Source organism: Bos indicus x Bos taurus, chromosome 10, assembly GCF_003369695.1.
Source record: "Bos indicus x Bos taurus breed Angus x Brahman F1 hybrid chromosome 10, Bos_hybrid_MaternalHap_v2.0, whole genome shotgun sequence".
NCBI lineage: Eukaryota > Metazoa > Chordata > Mammalia > Artiodactyla > Bovidae > Bos > Bos indicus x Bos taurus.
The window spans coordinates 5,088,171-5,107,352 of record NC_040085.1 but is presented as its reverse complement, the minus strand read 5'-3'; the positions used below and the strand labels follow the sequence as shown (position 1 = coordinate 5,107,352).

Sequence of the window (19,182 nt, the reverse complement as noted above, 5' to 3'; positions counted from 1 at the left end):
TGGCAGAAAGCGAAGAACTAAAGAACCTCTTGATGAAAGTGAAAGAAGAGAGTGAAAAAGTTGGCTTAAAGCTCAACATTCAGAAAACTAAGATCATGGCATCCAGTCCCATCACTTCATGGCAAATAGATGGGGAAACAGTGGAAACAGTGGCAGACTTTATTTTAGGGGGACTCCAAAATCACTGCAGATGGTGACTGCAGCCATGAAATTAAAAGACACTTGCTCCTTGGAAGAACAGCTATGATTGCCCTAAACAGCATATTAAAAAGCAGAGACATTACTTTGCCAACAAAGGTCTGTCCAGTCAAGGCTATGGTTTTTCCAGTAGTCAGGTATGGATGTGAGAGTTGGACTATAAGGAAAGCTGAGCGCCGAAGAATTGATGCTTTTGAACTGTGATGTTGGAGAAGACTCTTGAGAGTCCCTTGGACTGCAAGGAGATCCAACCAGTCCATCCTAAAGGAGATCAATCCTGGGTGTTCATTGGGAGGACTGATGTTGAAGCCTACACTCCAGTACTTTGGCCACCTGATGTGGAGAGCTGACTCATTTGAAAAGACCCTGATGCTGGGAAAGATTGAGGGTGGGAGGAGAAGGGGTCCACAGAGGATGAGATGGTTGGATGACATCACCAACTCAATGGATATGAGTTTGAGTAAACTCCAGGAGTTGGTGATGGATGGAGGCCTGGTGTGCTGCATTCCATGGGGTCGCAGAGTCAGACACGACTGAATGACTGAACTGAATTGAACTTACCTGGATACTCCATGGTCTCCCAGTAACTTGCCACTAAAAATGTGGTTCATAGACCAACAGCATCAGCATCATGTGGGAACTAGTAGAATTTCAGGCTCTCAGTTCCCTGTCCCCCATGCAAGAAACAGCACTTTAACAAGGTCTCTAGTTTATTTGTTTGCACGTTAATGTTATAAAGTAATGTACGTAGCTGTTCTATCAGATTTCCCTTTTCAGTCCATTCTCCTCAGCTGGAGGGTGACCCTTTCAAAACAAATTAGATCATAATGTTCCCCTCCAACAAAACCACTCTGATGGGGTCCCATGGCTCTTGAAAGTCAAGCTCAGTATCTTGGCCTATAAAGCCTAAGGTGAGCCAGTCCCTTCCTCTCTAATCCATCCTCATCCTGTGTCTTGTTCCTCTCTCTCACTGGGCTCCAGCCAGACCTTACTTCTCAGTTTCTCTCACAGATCAAGATTGTTCTTACCTTCCAGTAAGTTGTTCCTTCTGCCTGGAATGTTCTCCCCCAGCATCCACTGCAAATCTAGCTCCTTCTCCTCTTTCAGCTCTCAGCCTCTGCAGGGAAATCCACCTTGGCCTTGTGATTAGAGCTCCATTTCCATCATTATTTATTTCCTTCATAATACTAATTTATAATCATTTCATTTGTTGACTCCACCTTGAAAAAAAGGATTAAGCCTCTCTTGGTCCCAGTGTCTGGCACCCAGTATGCACTCAGGAAATATCTACTCAAGGAATGACCCCTTATTTCTTTACCAAGCAATGGAAAATTGGGTTGGAGGTGGGGAGTAGCCTTGGATTTTAAAGATAACACAGGAGACGACCTGTGTGTTTTGAGGGAAAGGAAGGAAGTGGGGATTTCAAGAAAAAATGAAGGACAGAAAACAAGGTGAAAGGATGCAAAGGGGAAATTTTTGTTGGTTGAGGCATTATCCACATGGGGACACTCTGATGGGACAGCTGGGTGGGCCCACTTCACCTGTGAGGTAACACGGCTAGGTGGTGAGTGATTTAGGTCATTAGTTTGGTGCATGGTCCCATCACTTCATGGCAAATAGATGGGGAAACAGTGGAAACAGTGGCTGACTATTTTTTTGGACTCCAAAATCACTGCAGATGGTGATTGCAGCCATGAAATTAAAAGACGCTTACTCCTTGGAAGGAAGGTTATGACCAACCTAGATAGCATATTCAAAAGCAGAGACATTACTTTGCCAACAAAGGTCCATCTAGTCAAGGCTATGGTTTTTCAAGTAGTCATGTATGGATGTGAGAGTTGGACTATAAAGAAAGCTGAGCACCAAAGAATTGATGCTTTTGAACTGTGGTGTTGGAGAAGACTTGAAAGTCCCTTGGACTGCAAGGAGATCCAACCAGTCCATCCTAAAGGAGATCAGTCCTGAGTGTTCATTGGAAGGACTAATGCTGAAGCTGAAACTCCAATACTTTGGCCACCTGATGCGAAGAGCTGACTGATTTGAAAAGACCCTGATGCTAGGAAAGATTGAAGGCGGGAGGAGAAGGGGATGACAGAGAATGAGATGGTTGGATGGCATCACTGACTCAATGGGCATGGATTTGGTGGACTCTGGCAGTTGGTGATGGACAGGGAAGCCTGGTGTGCTGCATTCCATGGGGTTGCAAACAGTTGGACACGACTGAGCGACTGAACTGAACTGATACCACCTACTCCCAGCCTCTTATCAGCTGAACAGTTAGCGTTCAGTGGTCTGAATTTGAAATTGTTGGCTACCCAGACAGAGAAGGAGGGAAATAGGCTTCCACTTCCCCAGCAGCCACCTAAGATGCACTCAGTGCCAGTAACAGGGACACCCAGAACCCCAGTCTTTGTGGAGCTGTTACTCAAATGGTTAAACTTATATTTGTAACTAATGCTTTTCTCTCACTTGTCAAAGGATATCTCCCTTCAGTCTTTCCCCACTTGCCCAGATTTTTTTTAATACAGTGATACAGTTCTCATGTGTGCTACTACATCCTGTGTTGTGGTTGATGAAGTTAGTTTGAAGATTAGAATGCTGATAGGTTCCTTAAACATATGTACTTCGTTCTGTTCCTAAACATCTTGAATTTCTGAACTAACAAGAAGACATACTTCATTCATGTGTCAATTTTGTTAATGCTGACTTCTAAAGTACTGAAAAGGCGGTTGTGAGTGGTACACCATAAATAAGGTGGTGTGGGTTTTATTCTGTACTGGTCACTTAGATTTTTAGAGAGAAAACCTGACGTGGTTATAAATATCTCAGCCAGTTATTCAGAACAGCGTTTTTCAAACTTGAGAAACCAACAGCCCTCCCGTCAATGCTCCTTGTAGATCTCTAAGAGTATGTCAGCAGAGGAATGTTGACTTAATAAGCTAAAAGACTTTTTATATAAAAATACTTTTTAATTGTGAATTATGATGAGGGAGAATTTGTAAGTGATAGACAACAGTTTTAAAAACAGTCAGGGATTTGGGGACCCTAGTTTACAAAATCTTGAACTATGTACATAGTTCATAGTTGAGAGAGTGAAGACATAGTTACTCCTCATCACTGATGGAAAAACAGTGCCATAGGCTTGTCTTTCTCCCTCAACTAAAATAAATAATCATTAAAACAATGTGGAAAGTTCCCTAAAAGAAGTGGGAACAGTAGACACTTAACTCTGAAGATGATAGAAATTTTCCTGGAGGATGTGACATTTGAATCAAGTTTGGAGTTTATGCAGGACTTTAAAAAGCAGATGAGAGAAGGAAAAAAAATCCATCTCAGGTGGCAAAAAACAAAAACCAAAAAACATTACATGCAAAGGTGGAGATGACAAAGATCATGACTTACTAAATAACTGCAAATTGTGCAGAGTATTTGAAGTGCAAGACACATGGGGTAGTGGTAGGCAGTGAAGCTATAAAGATAGAATTTAGACCTCCGAGTTCCTGTACTTCATCCAGAGAAAGGTAGACTTAATGCTGTAAGTGATGGGGAGCCCCTGGAAGAGTTTAAGCAGGGTGCTGTGGTCAGATTTGCACTCTCAGGAAGTGTACACTGCCGGCAACATGGAGAATGAACTGAAGGGAGACAAAACAGAAGCTTGGAGACGAGTTAAGAAGTTATTGTTATGGCTCTGCATGAAGATGAGGAGTATCTGAACTACATTCAAAGGGGAATGAATAAGAGAAAGAAATATTTAGACATATTAATGGAGTATAATTGCTAGGACTTAGTAAAATTTGGATATGACTGTGAACGTGAAGAAAGACTCAGAGGTGAATCCCGAGAGTCTGTCTTGGATTACTGAGTGGTTTACAGTGTCATTAAACAATAGGAGGAAATAATGAGAAACTGGTTTGGGAAATGAGCTGATGGTTTAGTGTTGGGTATGTCGTCTTAGTTGCTGGGAGATGTCTATAGATAGAAATGTGAAACATGGGTTCAGATAGGAGATCAGGACTAGAGAAGGAAGATCCTGAAAATTCTTAGTGATCCCTACCATCGTAAGGTTGCTGTCCATACTCTTAACCTTATCAATGGGCCTGGTAGTTCAAGTTCAGTTTGTGCGTATAGATGAGGTTGTCCAGTGAGAGTTATAAACCATGAGAAGAAAGCCAAAACTGAGACCCTGAGAAACACTAGTGTTTAAGAGAGGGATGAAGGAAAAGAACCTGCAAAGGAAAATGGGAAGTAGTGAGGAAGAACAGTAATATCAGCTGCCTTGGGGATGGGAGAGGGTGGTGCCAAGAAAAAGAAATATAAATGAAAAAATTGGAATGTTTTAAATGTCAGAAATTAGTAGGTACTGATGGGTGATTTGGAAATTTGTATGTTACCTCCAAACTGAGTAGCTGCACGTTGTCACAGGAATGTAGCCCTGATGTCAGATATTTTGATTTTTTCAAAAGACATCAGGAATTTCAAGTTTTATGCCAAATATTTTCTTACACAAATGTTTATTCCAATTAAAATGCAAGCAAAAACTATGTATAGCCATACTTGGTAGGATATTTGAGGTAAGAAAACCAAAGAATGGCACCATCATTGGATATACACTGTGAGAATACTACCTATCTGTAGCCAGCTTCCCTGGTAGCTCAGTCAGTAAAGAATCTGCCTGGAGTGTAGGAGACCCGGGTTTGATCCCTGGGTCGGGAAGATCCCCTGGAGAAGGAAATGGAAAACCACTGCAGTATGCTTGCCTGGAAAATCCTATGGACAGAGAGGAGCCTGGTGGGCTGCGGGCCATGGTATCGCAGAGTCACACTTATCTGTACAAAACTGCTTAGACAAATCGAAACTGAAAGAGTTGTATCTGATGGTGCCATTTTCTGGGGTTAGTCTACCAAACGTACACCACTGTCAAAACATCTGAAACTATTAAAAAGAATGGCTATGGATTTTAGGTTTTTTATGTATCAGAATGTACAAAAAGAACTTCTCCAAGATGGAAGTTTCTGATGAATTCTATTCAAATGATCATTTATTACTGTTTGCCATATCTGACTTATTTCCTCTGCTAAATATAGCTTTTGTTTGCTCTCTCTTTTCTGGTAGAGCCAGATAGTAAGTATTTTAGGCTTTGTGGTCTCTGTCGTGACTGTTCAACTCTGCTGTTACAGCACAAAAGTAGACATTGACAGTATGTAAGCAAATGGGCATCGCTGGATTCCAGTAAAACTTTATTTGTAAAAGCAGGCTATGCAGCCCTGTTTACAATAGCTAGGACATGGATGCACCCTTCATGTCTATCAGGAGACAAATGGATAAGAAAGTTATGGTAGATATACACAATGGAATATTACTCAGCTATTAAAAAGAACTCATTTGAGTAAGTTCTAATGAGGTGGATGAAACTGGAGTCTATTATACAGAGTGAAGTAAATCAGAAAGAAAAACACCAATATAGTATATTATTGCATATATATGAAATTTAGAAAGATGGTAACAACAACACTATATGCAAGACAGCAAAAAAGAGACACAGATATAAAGAACAGACTTTTGGACTCTGTGGGAGAAGGCGAGGGTGGGATGATTTGAGAGAATAGCATTAAAACATGTTTATTACCAAATCTGAAACAGATGACCAGTCCAAGTTCGATGCATGATACAGGGCACTCAAAGCCGGTACACTTGGACAACCCAGAGGGGTGGGGTGGGGAGGGAGGTAGGGGGGAGGTTTGGGACAGGGGACAATGTACACCCATGGCTGATTGATGTCAATATATGGCAAAACCACCACAATATTATAAATTAATTAGCCTCCAATTAAAATAAATAACAATTTTTTTAAAAAAAAAGGGACAGGTACACTAAGCTTGCTAGTCAAAATAATCAGGTACTTCTTAAGACATCACTTTTTATGAATGTGCCAGTGGCTGGAGGGGTAGCATAAGAATATGAGCAGGAGCTTTGGGGTAGTCTGAGCTGTGCCCGAATTCTAGCTCTGCTATTTCCCACGGCATAACCTTAAGCAAGTTACTTTGTCCCTTTGGTCCTCAATTTTCCCATCTGTAAAATGAGGATGATGATAATCTCGTAAGGTCAGTGAGTGGTTGATTGACACGGTGTCTGTAAAGCTTTCGTAGTGTTTGTCCTACGGAAAATACCAAGTGTGGATGATGGCTTATTAGCACCAAACACTACTGCTGCCCTATGAGTTATAAGTTTTCAGGAAACAGTTTTTTCCTCTTTTTCAAAAGCGGTCTTTAAATAGTTTCAACTAAATGTGTTCCATTTTCAGAAATACATACTGAAGAATAAGAGCTGTATGAAGACAACTATCTGTGAGAATGTTCACCATGCTGTTACCTGTAACAGAAAAAAGGAACCTGTGTAAATTCCTAAATTTATTTCACGAATTGGTAAAATAAATTATGGTACACCAATAAAATGATAATCACTGTTCCAAAAAAAAGGGAAAAAAGCAGGTGATGGGCCAGCTTTGACCTGTTGAACTTCCACTCTACTGGAAGCATACCTCTGGGAGAATCAGTGTTCTGTGATTATAGGTAAAGCCAAAGAAAACACAGGGAGAAAAAAGGTTATCTTTTTTTCTAAACTCTTAGCTTAATGCACACAAATGAGCAAAATTAGCTAAATGTCCTTTTCCATATTCACTAATGTTTATGTAGTTTTTTATTGTAAAACAGATGAAACTAACTTTTATGGACATGAAGTGATCACTTTTGCATTATCAGGAGATCTGGTGGCATTAGCACTGAAGTTAAGTGTGGCTCAGCTGATAAAAAATCCGCCTGCAATGTGGGAGACCTGGGTTTGATCCCTGGGTTGGGAAGATCCCCTGGAGAAGGGAAAGGCCACCCACTCCAGTATTCTGGCCTGGAGAATTCCATGGACTGTATAGTCCATGGGGTTGCAAAGAGTTGAACATGACTGAGCAGCTTTCACTTAAGTCAAAGTAAAAAGGGCTGGGACAAAAAATGTGTATGCCTGTGTATATAGTATACACACATATATATTATGTGTGTATAAAGAGCACATATATTTTATATATATATATCAATTTCAGTCCTTTTCTGGTTCAGAACTTGTTACTTTTTTCTATGTCTAGTGATTTTTTGTTCCATATCATGGATTATAAATGTTATGCTATTGAGTGTTTGCCCTCTGTTGTCTTTCTTCAAAGAGTTTTAAAGTTTGTTTTGGCACAAGATTAATTGTTAGGTTACTTGTGGATTGACCTGATATCCTTGAGGATTATTTTAAACTTTGTTGGAGTGTGCCTAGAATAGCCTTTAGTTTAGCTTTAATAAGAAGCCGTGACCCACCCTGGGGTTTCCGTCGATCGCCCTATGGCTCAGTGAGGTCTCTCTACTCTGGCTGGCTAGAACTTGAACAGCGTCTGACTCCCTGTGTGCTGAGAATTGTCCAGTGTACGTAGTCTGGTAGTCGTTCTTTGCCCGGCTGTGTGGAATTTCACCTTGTGTTTGTGCAGACTGGTGTTCAGCCAAAGATCAAGACCTCTGTGCAGATTTTGAAAGTTCTCTCTCTGTATAGCTCCCTCCTCTCTGGTACTTTGTCCCACAAATTCTAGCTCCCTCCCCTCCTTGAAACCCCGTCTCTGTCTCCTTAATTTCATGAGACCACTGTGCTCTGAGTTTTTCTTTGCTGTGCTGTAGTCTCAAAGTTGCCACCGTGTAGGACGCTGGGGCATTTTATTTTCCTTCTCTCAGTTATCTGTCTTTCCCTGTCGTTTGCAAACAGTTGTCTCATATCCTTTGTCCAGGTTTCTGGTTGTTTACTGTGGAAGAGCAAGTTCTGTGCTACTGACTTCTTTATGATCAGTAGTGGAGCTCAGCCTCTTTAAGATGCTGAATCCTCCAATCCTGGTATATTTATTTGGGTCTTCTTTGAGATTTTAGATAAGCTTTTCAAATTTTCTCCCTAAATTCTCTCCATAGAATCTAAAATTTAGAGCTTGATTTATTTCCAAGTTTTCAAACTTTAATGTCATTGCAAATGGTATTTTTTAAAATTATTTTTTACTTACTAATTGCTAGTATAAAGGAAAAAATAAAATTTTCATATTGCTTTTTCTATCCTACAGTGATGTAGTATACTGATTTTCCTATACAACAATTAATTGAAGTATTATTTTGAATTACTTAACTATAATTTTCAAATAATTAATGATAGTTTAGTTTAATTCAAATCCTTATATATATATATATATTTTTTTTTTCTTTCTTGCTGTCCTTCACTGTTTAAGAACTACAGTGTAGGGACTTCCCTGGCCATCCAGTGATTAGGACTCTGTGCTTCCAATGCAGTGGATGTGGGTTTGATCTCTGGTTGGGGAACTAAGATCCCACATGCTGTGTGACATGACCAAAAAAACCCTACAGTGCAGTGTTCAATAGATGTTCCTTTCTATTTCTACTTGACTAAGATTTTTTTTAAAGTCATAAATGTTGAATTTTATTGAACACTTTCTGCATCTATTGAAATATTTGTATGCTATTTCACTATAATTTCGTAAAGTACATTGTTTGGTTTTTATTCCAATGTGAAACCAACTTTTTACATCTGAAATAAAACCAACTTGGTCATGTTACATTTCCCTTTTAATACTGTGCTTGGTTTGCTTTGCTATTATTTTGCTAAAAGATTTCTGCATTTGTATTTGTGAGTGAGATTGTCCTGTACTTATCCTTTCTCTTTCTGTAGGTTTTCACTTATATGTTACACTTATATGAAACACATATATGTTTCACTTATATGTTACAGCCCGAAACATTTTGGAATTAGTTCTTGAATATTTAATAGAGCTTGTCCAGTAAGCCATCTGGGACTGGAGTTTTCTTTGTAAAAAGTTTGAACCTCTTTATCTCTGGTAGGGCTTTTTGCCTTAAAGGTTTTTTTTTTCCTCTCATATTAATATGCCATGCTAGCTATCTTTTGGTTATATTTGCAAAATGTATATAGTTTAACATCTTTTTACTTTAAACTTTTCTGTCTTATGTTTTGGGTGTCTTTCTTTTGCAGAGGGTATCATTGTTTTGTAAAATGAGTTTCTTTTTGGCTGTGCTGGGTCTTCATTACTGTGCCAGGCTTTCTGGCTCTGTGGCGAGTGGGGGGTACTCTCTGGTTTTGGTGCACGGGTTTCTGTTGCGGAGCATGGTCTTCAGTAGTTGCTGCTCTCAGACTTAGTAGTTGTGGGTTTAGTTGCTCTGAGGCATGTGGGATCTTCCCAGACCAGCGATGGAACCCATTTCCCCTGCATTGGCAGGTGGATTCTTAACACTGGAACCACCAGGGAAATCCCATGGGTTTTTTAATTTTACTTAGTCTGATGATCTAACCTTTTCGTTGGAGCATTTAGTGCATTATCATTAAATATAATTTCTTATATATTTAGGTTTAAATCTGTCATTTTACTTTGTGGTTTCTTGTACAACATTTTTTCTCTTCTTTATTGAATTCTTTGGGCTTGGTTGAGGTTTTTGGTATAATCACTCCATGTTTTCCCCTTTAGTTGAAAGGTATAGTGTACTGTTTATCATCTTTAGTGGTGACTAGAAATTTTAACAGGTTTATTAACTTACCAAAGTCCTAAAAAGCAATACTTTTATCTTTGGTATAACATAAGAACTTTAGAATATCTTAACTTCATTTATCTTCCTCCTTATTTACCTTATTGTTGTTGCATATTTTAATTCTCTCTTTTCAAATTTTACTCCATAAGAGATTATTATTATATTACATCTGTACAGGATTTACCAATAAATTTTCCACTTCTTTTTGCATCTCAGAACATACAGACAACTCCTTTAGTTAATTTCAGTCTTCATGAGTTCTTTTCTGCTGTTTATTTCTGTTGGTTCTTACTCATGAGTCCTTGTTTCTTGTGTGCTTGTTTTTGTTTTTTTTCCCACTGCAGGCTGCTCATTTTCCTGAAAATTATTTCTGGCAATTCTGTGAGGCCTCTGATTAAGGTGAATTCCCTCAAAGAGTCTTGTACCTCCTCCTACCAATCCAGTCCCACTTTAACACTGTAGCTTGTAGTGTCAGGAATCGTCAGTGGTGTTTTAAAGACTATTTTAGATGCTTATTAAGCATTTTTAGTTATCTGTGGGAGGAACTGTCTGTACAAACAAGTATGCAATATTGAAATGGAAGGCATTATCCGTATTTTCTTCTGAGTTTTTAAATTGTGGTAAAATGTACCTAACATAAATTTTACCATTTTCACATGTGTTCAGGGGCTGTAAGGACGTTCACATTGTTGTGCAACCATCACCACCATCTGTCTCCAGGATTTTTATCATCTGGCAAAACTGAATGCAACTCTACCCATTAAGATTAACTGTCCTGTCCTCTTCCCCAGCCCCTGACGATTACCACTCGACTTCCTGTCTCTGTGAATTTTGACTAGGTACTTCATATGAGTGGAATAATATGGTATGTTTCCTTTGGGATTGGCTTATTTCAGATGTCTTTCATCTATGTTGTAGCATTATTCTTCTAAGAGTTTTAAAAATGATTTCTTTCACAGTCAGATCCTCAGTGTACCTAGGATTAATTTGTGTTGAGCTGTGGGGTACAAATCTAAATTTATTCCACAATGGATATCCTGTTGTCCCAATACCCTTTATTAATTATTCCATCCTCTTCATATTGATTTGGATGTCACCTCTGTCATATATCAAATATCCATATAAATATAATATAAGCCTGTTTCTAAGCTGTCTGTTTTGCTCAGTTGGTCTATTTATCTTTTCTTACACCAGAAAATAGTATTAGCTCTTAAGGCTTGAAAGTAATTCTTTTTTTTTTTTCATGTGTTAATAATTTTAAAACATTTTTTTAATTATCCTGAATCCATGATCCATTTTATTTTTCACAAAGCACTTTATACATTTATGATAATAGCAAACCTTGATCTGTTATTTAAATCCCATTTCAAAAGACAGAAAGTATTTCTTAAAGTACGGTAAGACAAATCCATTTACTAGGTCTGGGGGTTCCTAGCCTCACTCAGGTCACAGGGAGCTGCCCGCAGTCCTGTAGGTGAGGACTGAAGAACAGGATCGTGGCAGCATCTGCGGGCCTAGAGTGGAAGCCGCCTGCATTGTTACTTTGCTTGAGCCTTCAGGTCTTTTGGGCTCAGTTCAGATGTATTGTTTCGATGTGATTTCTGGCGATGGCTCAGGTTAGAGCTAAGTGGAGGAGAAAGTACCCACATCATGGCACTGCTTAGACTCAATAGTCTGCCCCAGTCCACTGTTTTTTCAGAGCTTAATAGCTGCCTCAGGAGTTAAAAACATTCATCATATCCCTTGAGCAAATATTTATCGAATGCCTACCATATGCTAGCACAGTGTGTATAGTAACGATCCACACAGAGTTAGTCTCTGTTCTCATGAAATTTATATTCTAGTTAAGAGGGAAGCAGTCATTTTTTTGTTGGGTTCAGCGCTTTACTAAAAAATGCTAAAGGCCTTCTACATGATTATTAATGAAATTTGAGCCTATCAGCCTTTGTTCTCTATAGTTTACATATTTCTGGGGACATGAAGACATGTCCCCAGATTTGAAACCTGCTCGATTGCTGGTGATGAAATTTTCAAGAATCATACTGTATCATAGTGTACAATAGGTACTCGGTGTACTGGAAGTATTCTGTATGCTTCAGGGCTTTGTGGACTTGATGAAAACCATGGTCAGAAAACGATCTCTCCATGATTAAAACATAGTGTCACTCCCTGGCTTCAATTTCAGAGAAAATAATGCCTGGGTTGAAAATGCAGGCAGCATCAAAGATTTCCAGTGATGGCGCACTGAATCTACTTGAACTGGAAGAAAATTTTGGTCTATGGAAAGGTATGAGGTCTATGGAAAGGTATGAAGTCTATGGATGTCCAGTTGCTGTTAACATCTAGAATATTACAACAGTCTTGTTTCCACACTGATACTAAGGACAGCTTCCTCTTTGTAACCCACTCTGAAACTGCACTGATCTCATCTATACTTGCTAAATTGTGTTTTTGAAAGGACACTTTCTAAAATGTTTTAAAACACTTTCTAAGTGGTTTAAAGAGCACAGTATTCACTGGGCAAAAATGTACAGATACCTGCATAACTGAAGCCACGTTTATGACAGCAAAAAAAAAAAGCCCTGCAGGAGTCTGCCACCAAAAAACCTTGGCACACTCTGCCTCCCTGCACCCTTCCTGAAGATGCCTTACCCCAGAAAATGTATCTTTTGGCTTTCTCAGCCTGTGAAGTGGGATGGTTTAAAAACAAGAGTAAATTCTGCATGCAGTTTTACTAATATCAGCCTAATGCAAAGTATTCACACAAAGAAGTACCTGAAAAATTGCTTCTTTGGATAGATGTATGCTGGCTCAGGGGAAGGTACTGGTAGGAATTTCTTTAAACAGGTTTAAACTGTTTCCCTTCATAGACAACCAAAAAGACATCACAGCAAACTGGTAAAATCCAAATAAGATGAATGGCTCCATTGTTCCGCTTTACAAAGTTGGCTTTATTCAGCAGATTCAGCTAGCAATTGGAGGGCCGAATTATACATTTCTGTACAAAATTACTATGATGAATATTTATCATGGAAACTATGAGTTATTTCAGATTCTTCACTCATACATCATAGAAATTACAGTATTCTTGGTAAAAAATCATCATCTTTCTAAAACAGTTGTTTGATGGATAAGTCTCTCAAGATTCTACAAGAGGCTGACAAAGTATCAGAGAATATTTTAGCCCAATAAATGACATAAATGACTTACCTTCTTACCAGGTAATACTTATCAAAATATCACCAAAATTAGGCTGAAATTGTTGCAGTCTATCACCTCTTTTGCAATGTTCTGTGTATATGTTTTCAGGGATTAGCCTGCCATAGTTCACAAAGATTAAAAAATTGTTTGCTATTTGTATCTATATTGTTAGGTGAATCTGAGTTCTCAAACTCCTATGACTCAAAAAAGAGAAAAGAAAGTGCTTAGATGCTAAACTTATGTTTTCTGTTGGCTACCATTTAGTTTGTGTTCCATATTTGTGTCTGATATACCCTGTAGCCTGACAAAACAAATGGGAAACTCTTTCCTCCTTGATGCTAAATTAAAAATAAATTTTAATATTAAAACAAAAAATGGATCTATTGAATAGAAGCAAAGTTGGCATAAACTGTCATTGTTATCCTGTAACGGGTCACTGAAGGCAGCTAAGGTGGACGGCTCCAATGTTCCCACCAAAGTGCCTGGAAAAGCAGGGGGATGCGGAGAGGGGCTGCTTCTGCCTAGGTGTGTCATCACAACACATTAGGTCCTTTCCATCGTGTTTTTAGTTGTAGTTTTTCCATCAGAATGGACAAGTACACCATGTTCCATTTATTTCGTATTTAGTATGTTCAAGGCTCTGTGCTAAATTCTGTGAATAAAATGGTGAATAAGTAAAATATATCAAGTGTTCACAGGTAAAGATTTTATCACCATTTGACATAGTATCAAAAGCTATAGCAAGTTTTCTTGTGAAAATTAAACCAGAAGGCCTGTGTAACCTAGTAAGCACCCAATAAACGAATGCAACATAAATTGTGTGCAACCTGTAATCCTTGATTAGATCTTGTTTGTTTGTTTTTTTAACAACTATAAAGGATCTCCTTGGAACAATTATGGACATTTGGATTTCAGGTAGATATTAGAGCATTCTTGTTAATTTTCTTGAGTGTGACGGTTACACTGGGTTATGGAGAATATCATTGTTCTTAAATTTTTGCTTGAAGTGTTTAGGGGTAAAGTGTTATGTAACTCAGTTTCAGAGTTTCAGAAATAAGTGTAGTTACATAAAGAATGTTAATAATGCTTAAAGGTAGGTGATAGGTGTATGGCTGCTTATCATACTATTCTTGCATCTTTTCTGGGTGTTTCAGTTCAGTTCAGTTCAGTCGCACAGTCATATAACTTTCAAAATAAAATGTTGGGAAAGCTTTTAGTCCATTTTGTCTTCCCTGTTAAAAACAATGTATGATTGTGCAATTCCCCAATGGTAATCTATTCCCAAAAATATGAATTAGAAATTGGAGACCGTACAAATTTAAGGCAGTTTCAGAAAGGATTTTTGTTGTTTTTCTTTTAAATCTAAGTTACATCAGTCAAGGATAAACTCAGATCTTAGGCAACACTTTCTGAACTTTGTCACAATAGTTACTTAACCTTTATTTGTCCGAGCTTCATTTTACCTGGTACGTTCACATTTGCCAGAGAAATTGTGTCTTTATACCCACCAGCAAGGTACTTGTCACTTAGTCCATTCAAACGTTCCCAATATGGGAGGCCTAGAAGGTGGGAGGCTGGACCCAAGGCCTTCAGGAGATGCAAATTCACTTGGTGAGCTTACAGCTTAATTGGAAAGTTAAGCATGATGAAGCTGAAAAACACACTCAGAACAATCTAGAAGGCACAGATGAAACCAGTGCCATTCCAGAGGAGGCTACAAAGAGGAAGCTGTCCTTAACAGCAGCGTGGAAACAGAGCGCTGTAATATTCCAGATGTAAACAGCGATCAGACATCCATAGACATCATACCTTTCCAAAGATCAACATTTTCTTCAGATTCAGGTAGATTCAGTGCGCCATCACTGGAAATCTTTGATGCTACCTACATATTCAACCCAGGCATTATTTTCTCTGAGTTGAAGCTGACACTGTATTTTAATCATGGAGAGATTGTTTTCTGACCATGGTTTTCATCAAGTCCACAAAGCCCTAAAGCGTAAAGAAATCCTCCAGTATACCAAATATCTATTGTACACTATGCTGCATCATATTATCTAGTAATCATGACATCTGTGGGCCTTAGAGTCAGACTTAAGATAGTGTCATGGTTTCTTTCAAGCAATGCCAGTTTTCTCAAGATTTATCCCCTAAAAAAGTGACAGTAGGAAAAAAAATGAGTTAAATTTGCATAGGAGCTAAGAAGTCTTGAAGATGCTGTGACAGATTCATTTTAAGAATTTGATCCTCTATTGTAGAGACTATGAAAATTCCAATACATTTACTCAGGCAACTTCTGCTAACATAAAATTTATTGACTTGATATTTTGCTGAAGACGAAAGATTCTTTAACTTAGGGAAAATGTGTAAAAGTATTTCTTTTTACCTCTAGGTGGTGCTGTGTATTGTTTTATGTTAGGCACAAGACTGCCTACTTTTGAAGTGTTGTGTTTTATTTTACAGGTGAACACACTGAGACTCATTGAAATTTTGTCTCAAGATAAAGAAAACTTGATTTGAGGCCGATCTTGGACTTTTTTTTTTTTTTTTTGCAAAATGTTTAATGTATGGTTTATTTGAGGAAAAATTAGACATCCCATCATTATTTCATACAGTTCTATGTATACTGTTTGTGACAGGTTTAAGAATTTATTTCACTTTATTGATTCATAAAAGTTTCTTTAAGACGTTCTAAAAGAAAATAATTTGTCCAAGTGACAATAGATTGTAAGGAAAGATAATGAGCTATCATATACATATATATATATCTCTAAATACTTTACTCAATGGTTGGAGGATACAAAGAGAAAATATAAATTACTAGTAATTATGTAAAAGTCATTAAAACTTATTAATAATCAAATCAAAACTGAAGAGCAGTATAGTGCCTCTTTTTCCTCCCAGATGAGCAAAAAGTCTGTAATGTTCATCCTCAGAGATACGAAGGCATTGGTAAGACAGGCTCCTTATCCACTGGCAAAGAGAGTGTAAATCAGTGCAACTTTTCTGAAAATTAATTTGACAGATGTCAACAAGAACTTTAAGTTGTTCAAACCGATCTAGTAGTTCAAAGTCTAGGCTCCTCTCTGTAGGAATAATATAGGAATGTGGACAGTGATTTGTTTATTTATATTTTTAAAGAATTTTTTGTATTGCTGCTGCTGCTAAGTCACTTCAGTCATGTCCGACTCTGTGCGACCCCATAGACAGCAGCCCACTAGGCTCCCCCGTCCCTGGGATTCTCCAGGCAAGAACACTGGAGTGGGTTGCCATTTCCTTCTCCAATGCATGAAAGTGAAAAGTGAAAGTGAAGTTGCTCAGTCCCTAGAAATACAACTGATTATTTATCTTTGGCTGCTCTGAGTCTCCTTTGCTGGGCACAGCCTTTTTCTGGTTATGGTGAGTGGGGGCCACTCCCTAGTCGTGACGCGTGGGCTTCTCCTTGAAGTGGCTTCTCTTGCTGAGGGGCACCGGCTCTAGGGCACCAGGCTTCAGTAGTTTGGCATGCGGGCTCTAGAGCATGGGTTTAGTGCTTGTGGCTCACAGGCTTAGTTGCCCCTCGGCATGTGGAATCTTCCCTGACCAGGAAGTGAACCTGTGTCCCCTACATTGGCAGGTGGATTCTTAACCACTGAACCTGCAGAGAAGTCCTATTTATTACTATTGTTTTTTGGCTGTGCTGGGTCTTCATTGCGGTGCATGGGCTCTTAACTGCAGTGCACAGGCTTCTCTAGTCACAGTCTGTGGGCTTCTCTCTACTTGTGTAGTGGGTTTCGTTGCTCCATGGCCAAAGGGATCTAAGTTCCCCCACCAGGGATTGAACCCTTGTCCCCTGCATTGGAAGGCAGATTCTTAACCACTGGATCACTGGGGAAGTCCCTGGACAATGATTTATATACAAATATATTGATAATGGTATTATTTATAAACATTTATAAATAAAATCATTATATAAAGTGGGCTTCCCTGGGGGCTCAGACAGTAAAGAATATGCCTGCAATACAAGAGACTGGGGCTCAATCCCTGGGCTGGGAAGATCTCTGGAGGAGGGCATGGTAACCCACTCCACTGTTCTTGCCTGGAGAGTTCCATGGACAGAGGACCCTGGCAGACTACAGCCATGGGGTCACAAAGGGTGGGACACCACAGAGCAACTCACACGCACACTTTTTGATGTACGGCAGCCATGTACAAATTACTTGCAAAATAATGTTAAATGACAAAAAGAGGTTCATAATACTTTACTGAGTTAAAGGTGAGGTTAAAAATCTATAAACATATTATCTCGTATAAAATATTACTGCATTTGGAGAAAAATGATGAAAAACATAAGCAAGCATTGATAAAGGTCATCTGGATGTGTCCCAAGAAGAATGAGTGCTTTTCTTCTTTTTCTCTCTGTCTTTTAAGTTTTCTGCAAAGTATACTTTCTACAGAAGTACAATAAATACATTTATAGACAGAAAAAAAATGTTATTTTTTTAAAAGAAACAGGTAGCGTTTTAAATGATTTTGAAACCTGTCACTCTGCAGGTCATCTGAGGCCGGCAGCCTTTCTGCCTTCCTTACTTGAACTGATGGTCAGAGGGAGGAAACCCTACCACATCACTTCCACGGAATTCCACTCCCACAGAATTATTACATACGTCCCACTCGTTTTCCTTTTAACTCTGATTAAGAGTGACATTTGTAAACTCCAGAGTCTGACATTCATTTTGGACAGTAGTGAGTAATCACCACATCTCAACAAACTTCCCTGAGTGTACGTTGTCCACTTTTCTTCTTCAGCATTTTCTTTCTCTTTTCTTCATTGTATTCTGTGGTTTTTATTGACTCAGGTTTTGAGATCTATTTTTGTGCCTTACAATGCTTGTCAAGTTTTCTAACTAATATAAAGGTCACATATTTAGATATTTTGCTAGCTGTTCCTTAGTTCATACTTGAGCTGGTTGACTGAAATGTTCTCAGTTTAATTGAAACAGCCTCTTGTTAGTTCCCAATCCACAACTTAAAGCCCTTCATTCTTGTCATTGGAGGAAATTTTAGCTCATCTGAACCTTCCTTTCTTAATTCAGATTGTCTTGTAATGATGCAACTCTTAAAAAGCATATTTAGGGTTATATAGTGAGAAAGGACTAGAAGTAAATTGCGGGAGACCTTGACTTTGTCCTGGGGCTCAGTTAGAAGGACAGTGAGGAATGAACTGGTTGAACATTTCCATCTGGCACTGATTACTTGTGTGATCTTTGGAAAATTATTTATTCTTGATTTCTTTGCCTATAAAGTTAAGGTGTTGGCCCAGATGACCTACAACTTGATCTGACAGAGGAGCAGCATATTTGAAATTGTGCTTGCAAGGAAAAATCTGGGTCAACAAGGCTCCCATACATTTAAGGTTCCTTCTGATTCTGAAATGTTTTTCTGGTCACAGTGTTCCTTTGAAACCACACAACTCAGGTTGGGACTTGAATCCACTGTCTTTTAATTGATCACATACCTGGCATCAGGACTTGCTTCAGGTTCTTTATGTCTCAAAGCAGAAGAAATTCAAATATTGTTGGCCTAAGAGGCAAAGTGATAGTTAAGAAGTTGATTTACTGAGAGAGAGACATACTCCATAGACAGAATGTGGGCCATCTCGGAAGGCAAGAGGCCCCAAAATACGGGGTGGTTAAGTTTTCTTGACCTACGACTTTCATAAACTAATGAGTAGGACGATTATTCCAACTGCTTTGGAGAGAAAGGGCAGGGATTTTCAGGAACTGGCTACTTGCCCTCTTTCTGCCTTTTGTGGTCAGCTTTGGAACTGTCATGGCCCCGGTGGATGTGTCATTTAGCCGATGTATTACCGTGCGTGTATAATGAGGCTCAAGGTCCACTGGTGCTGGTGCCAGCCGGCAAAGTTGATCAGGTCCCGAGAACGTGCACGGCGCGGCTGAGAAAGAAAACTACAGCAAAAGAATTCTACAACAAAGATGGGGTTGAGAGGTTCAGACACGTCTCCACAAAGGGAAGTGGTCTGACACCGGCTTTATTCAGCATCTTATATTTATACAGGAGAGCGTGAGAAAGACAAGACAGTTAACTTTTTCTTGGTTGACCTATACATCTTACAAACAGTTACAAGAAATCTTGAGAGCATGGTAATGCACCCTGTTATTATTTCTTA

At 38.9% G+C, this 19,182-nt stretch overlaps 1 protein-coding gene across 1 annotated transcript in view; it reads left to right on the top strand.

Annotated features, from left to right (window-relative positions):
• STYX (serine/threonine/tyrosine interacting protein) overlaps nt 1-6,630 on the top strand; it is a 103,177-nt gene extending 96,547 nt beyond the window's left edge. Inside the window, exon 11 of the mRNA XM_027552964.1 lies at nt 6,500-6,630. Within this exon, the coding sequence (XP_027408765.1) occupies nt 6,500-6,519 (20 nt within the window). The 3' untranslated portion in view covers nt 6,520-6,630. The remainder of the gene's footprint in view (nt 1-6,499) is intronic.
• Nucleotides 6,631-19,182: the final 12,552 nt, after the last annotated feature.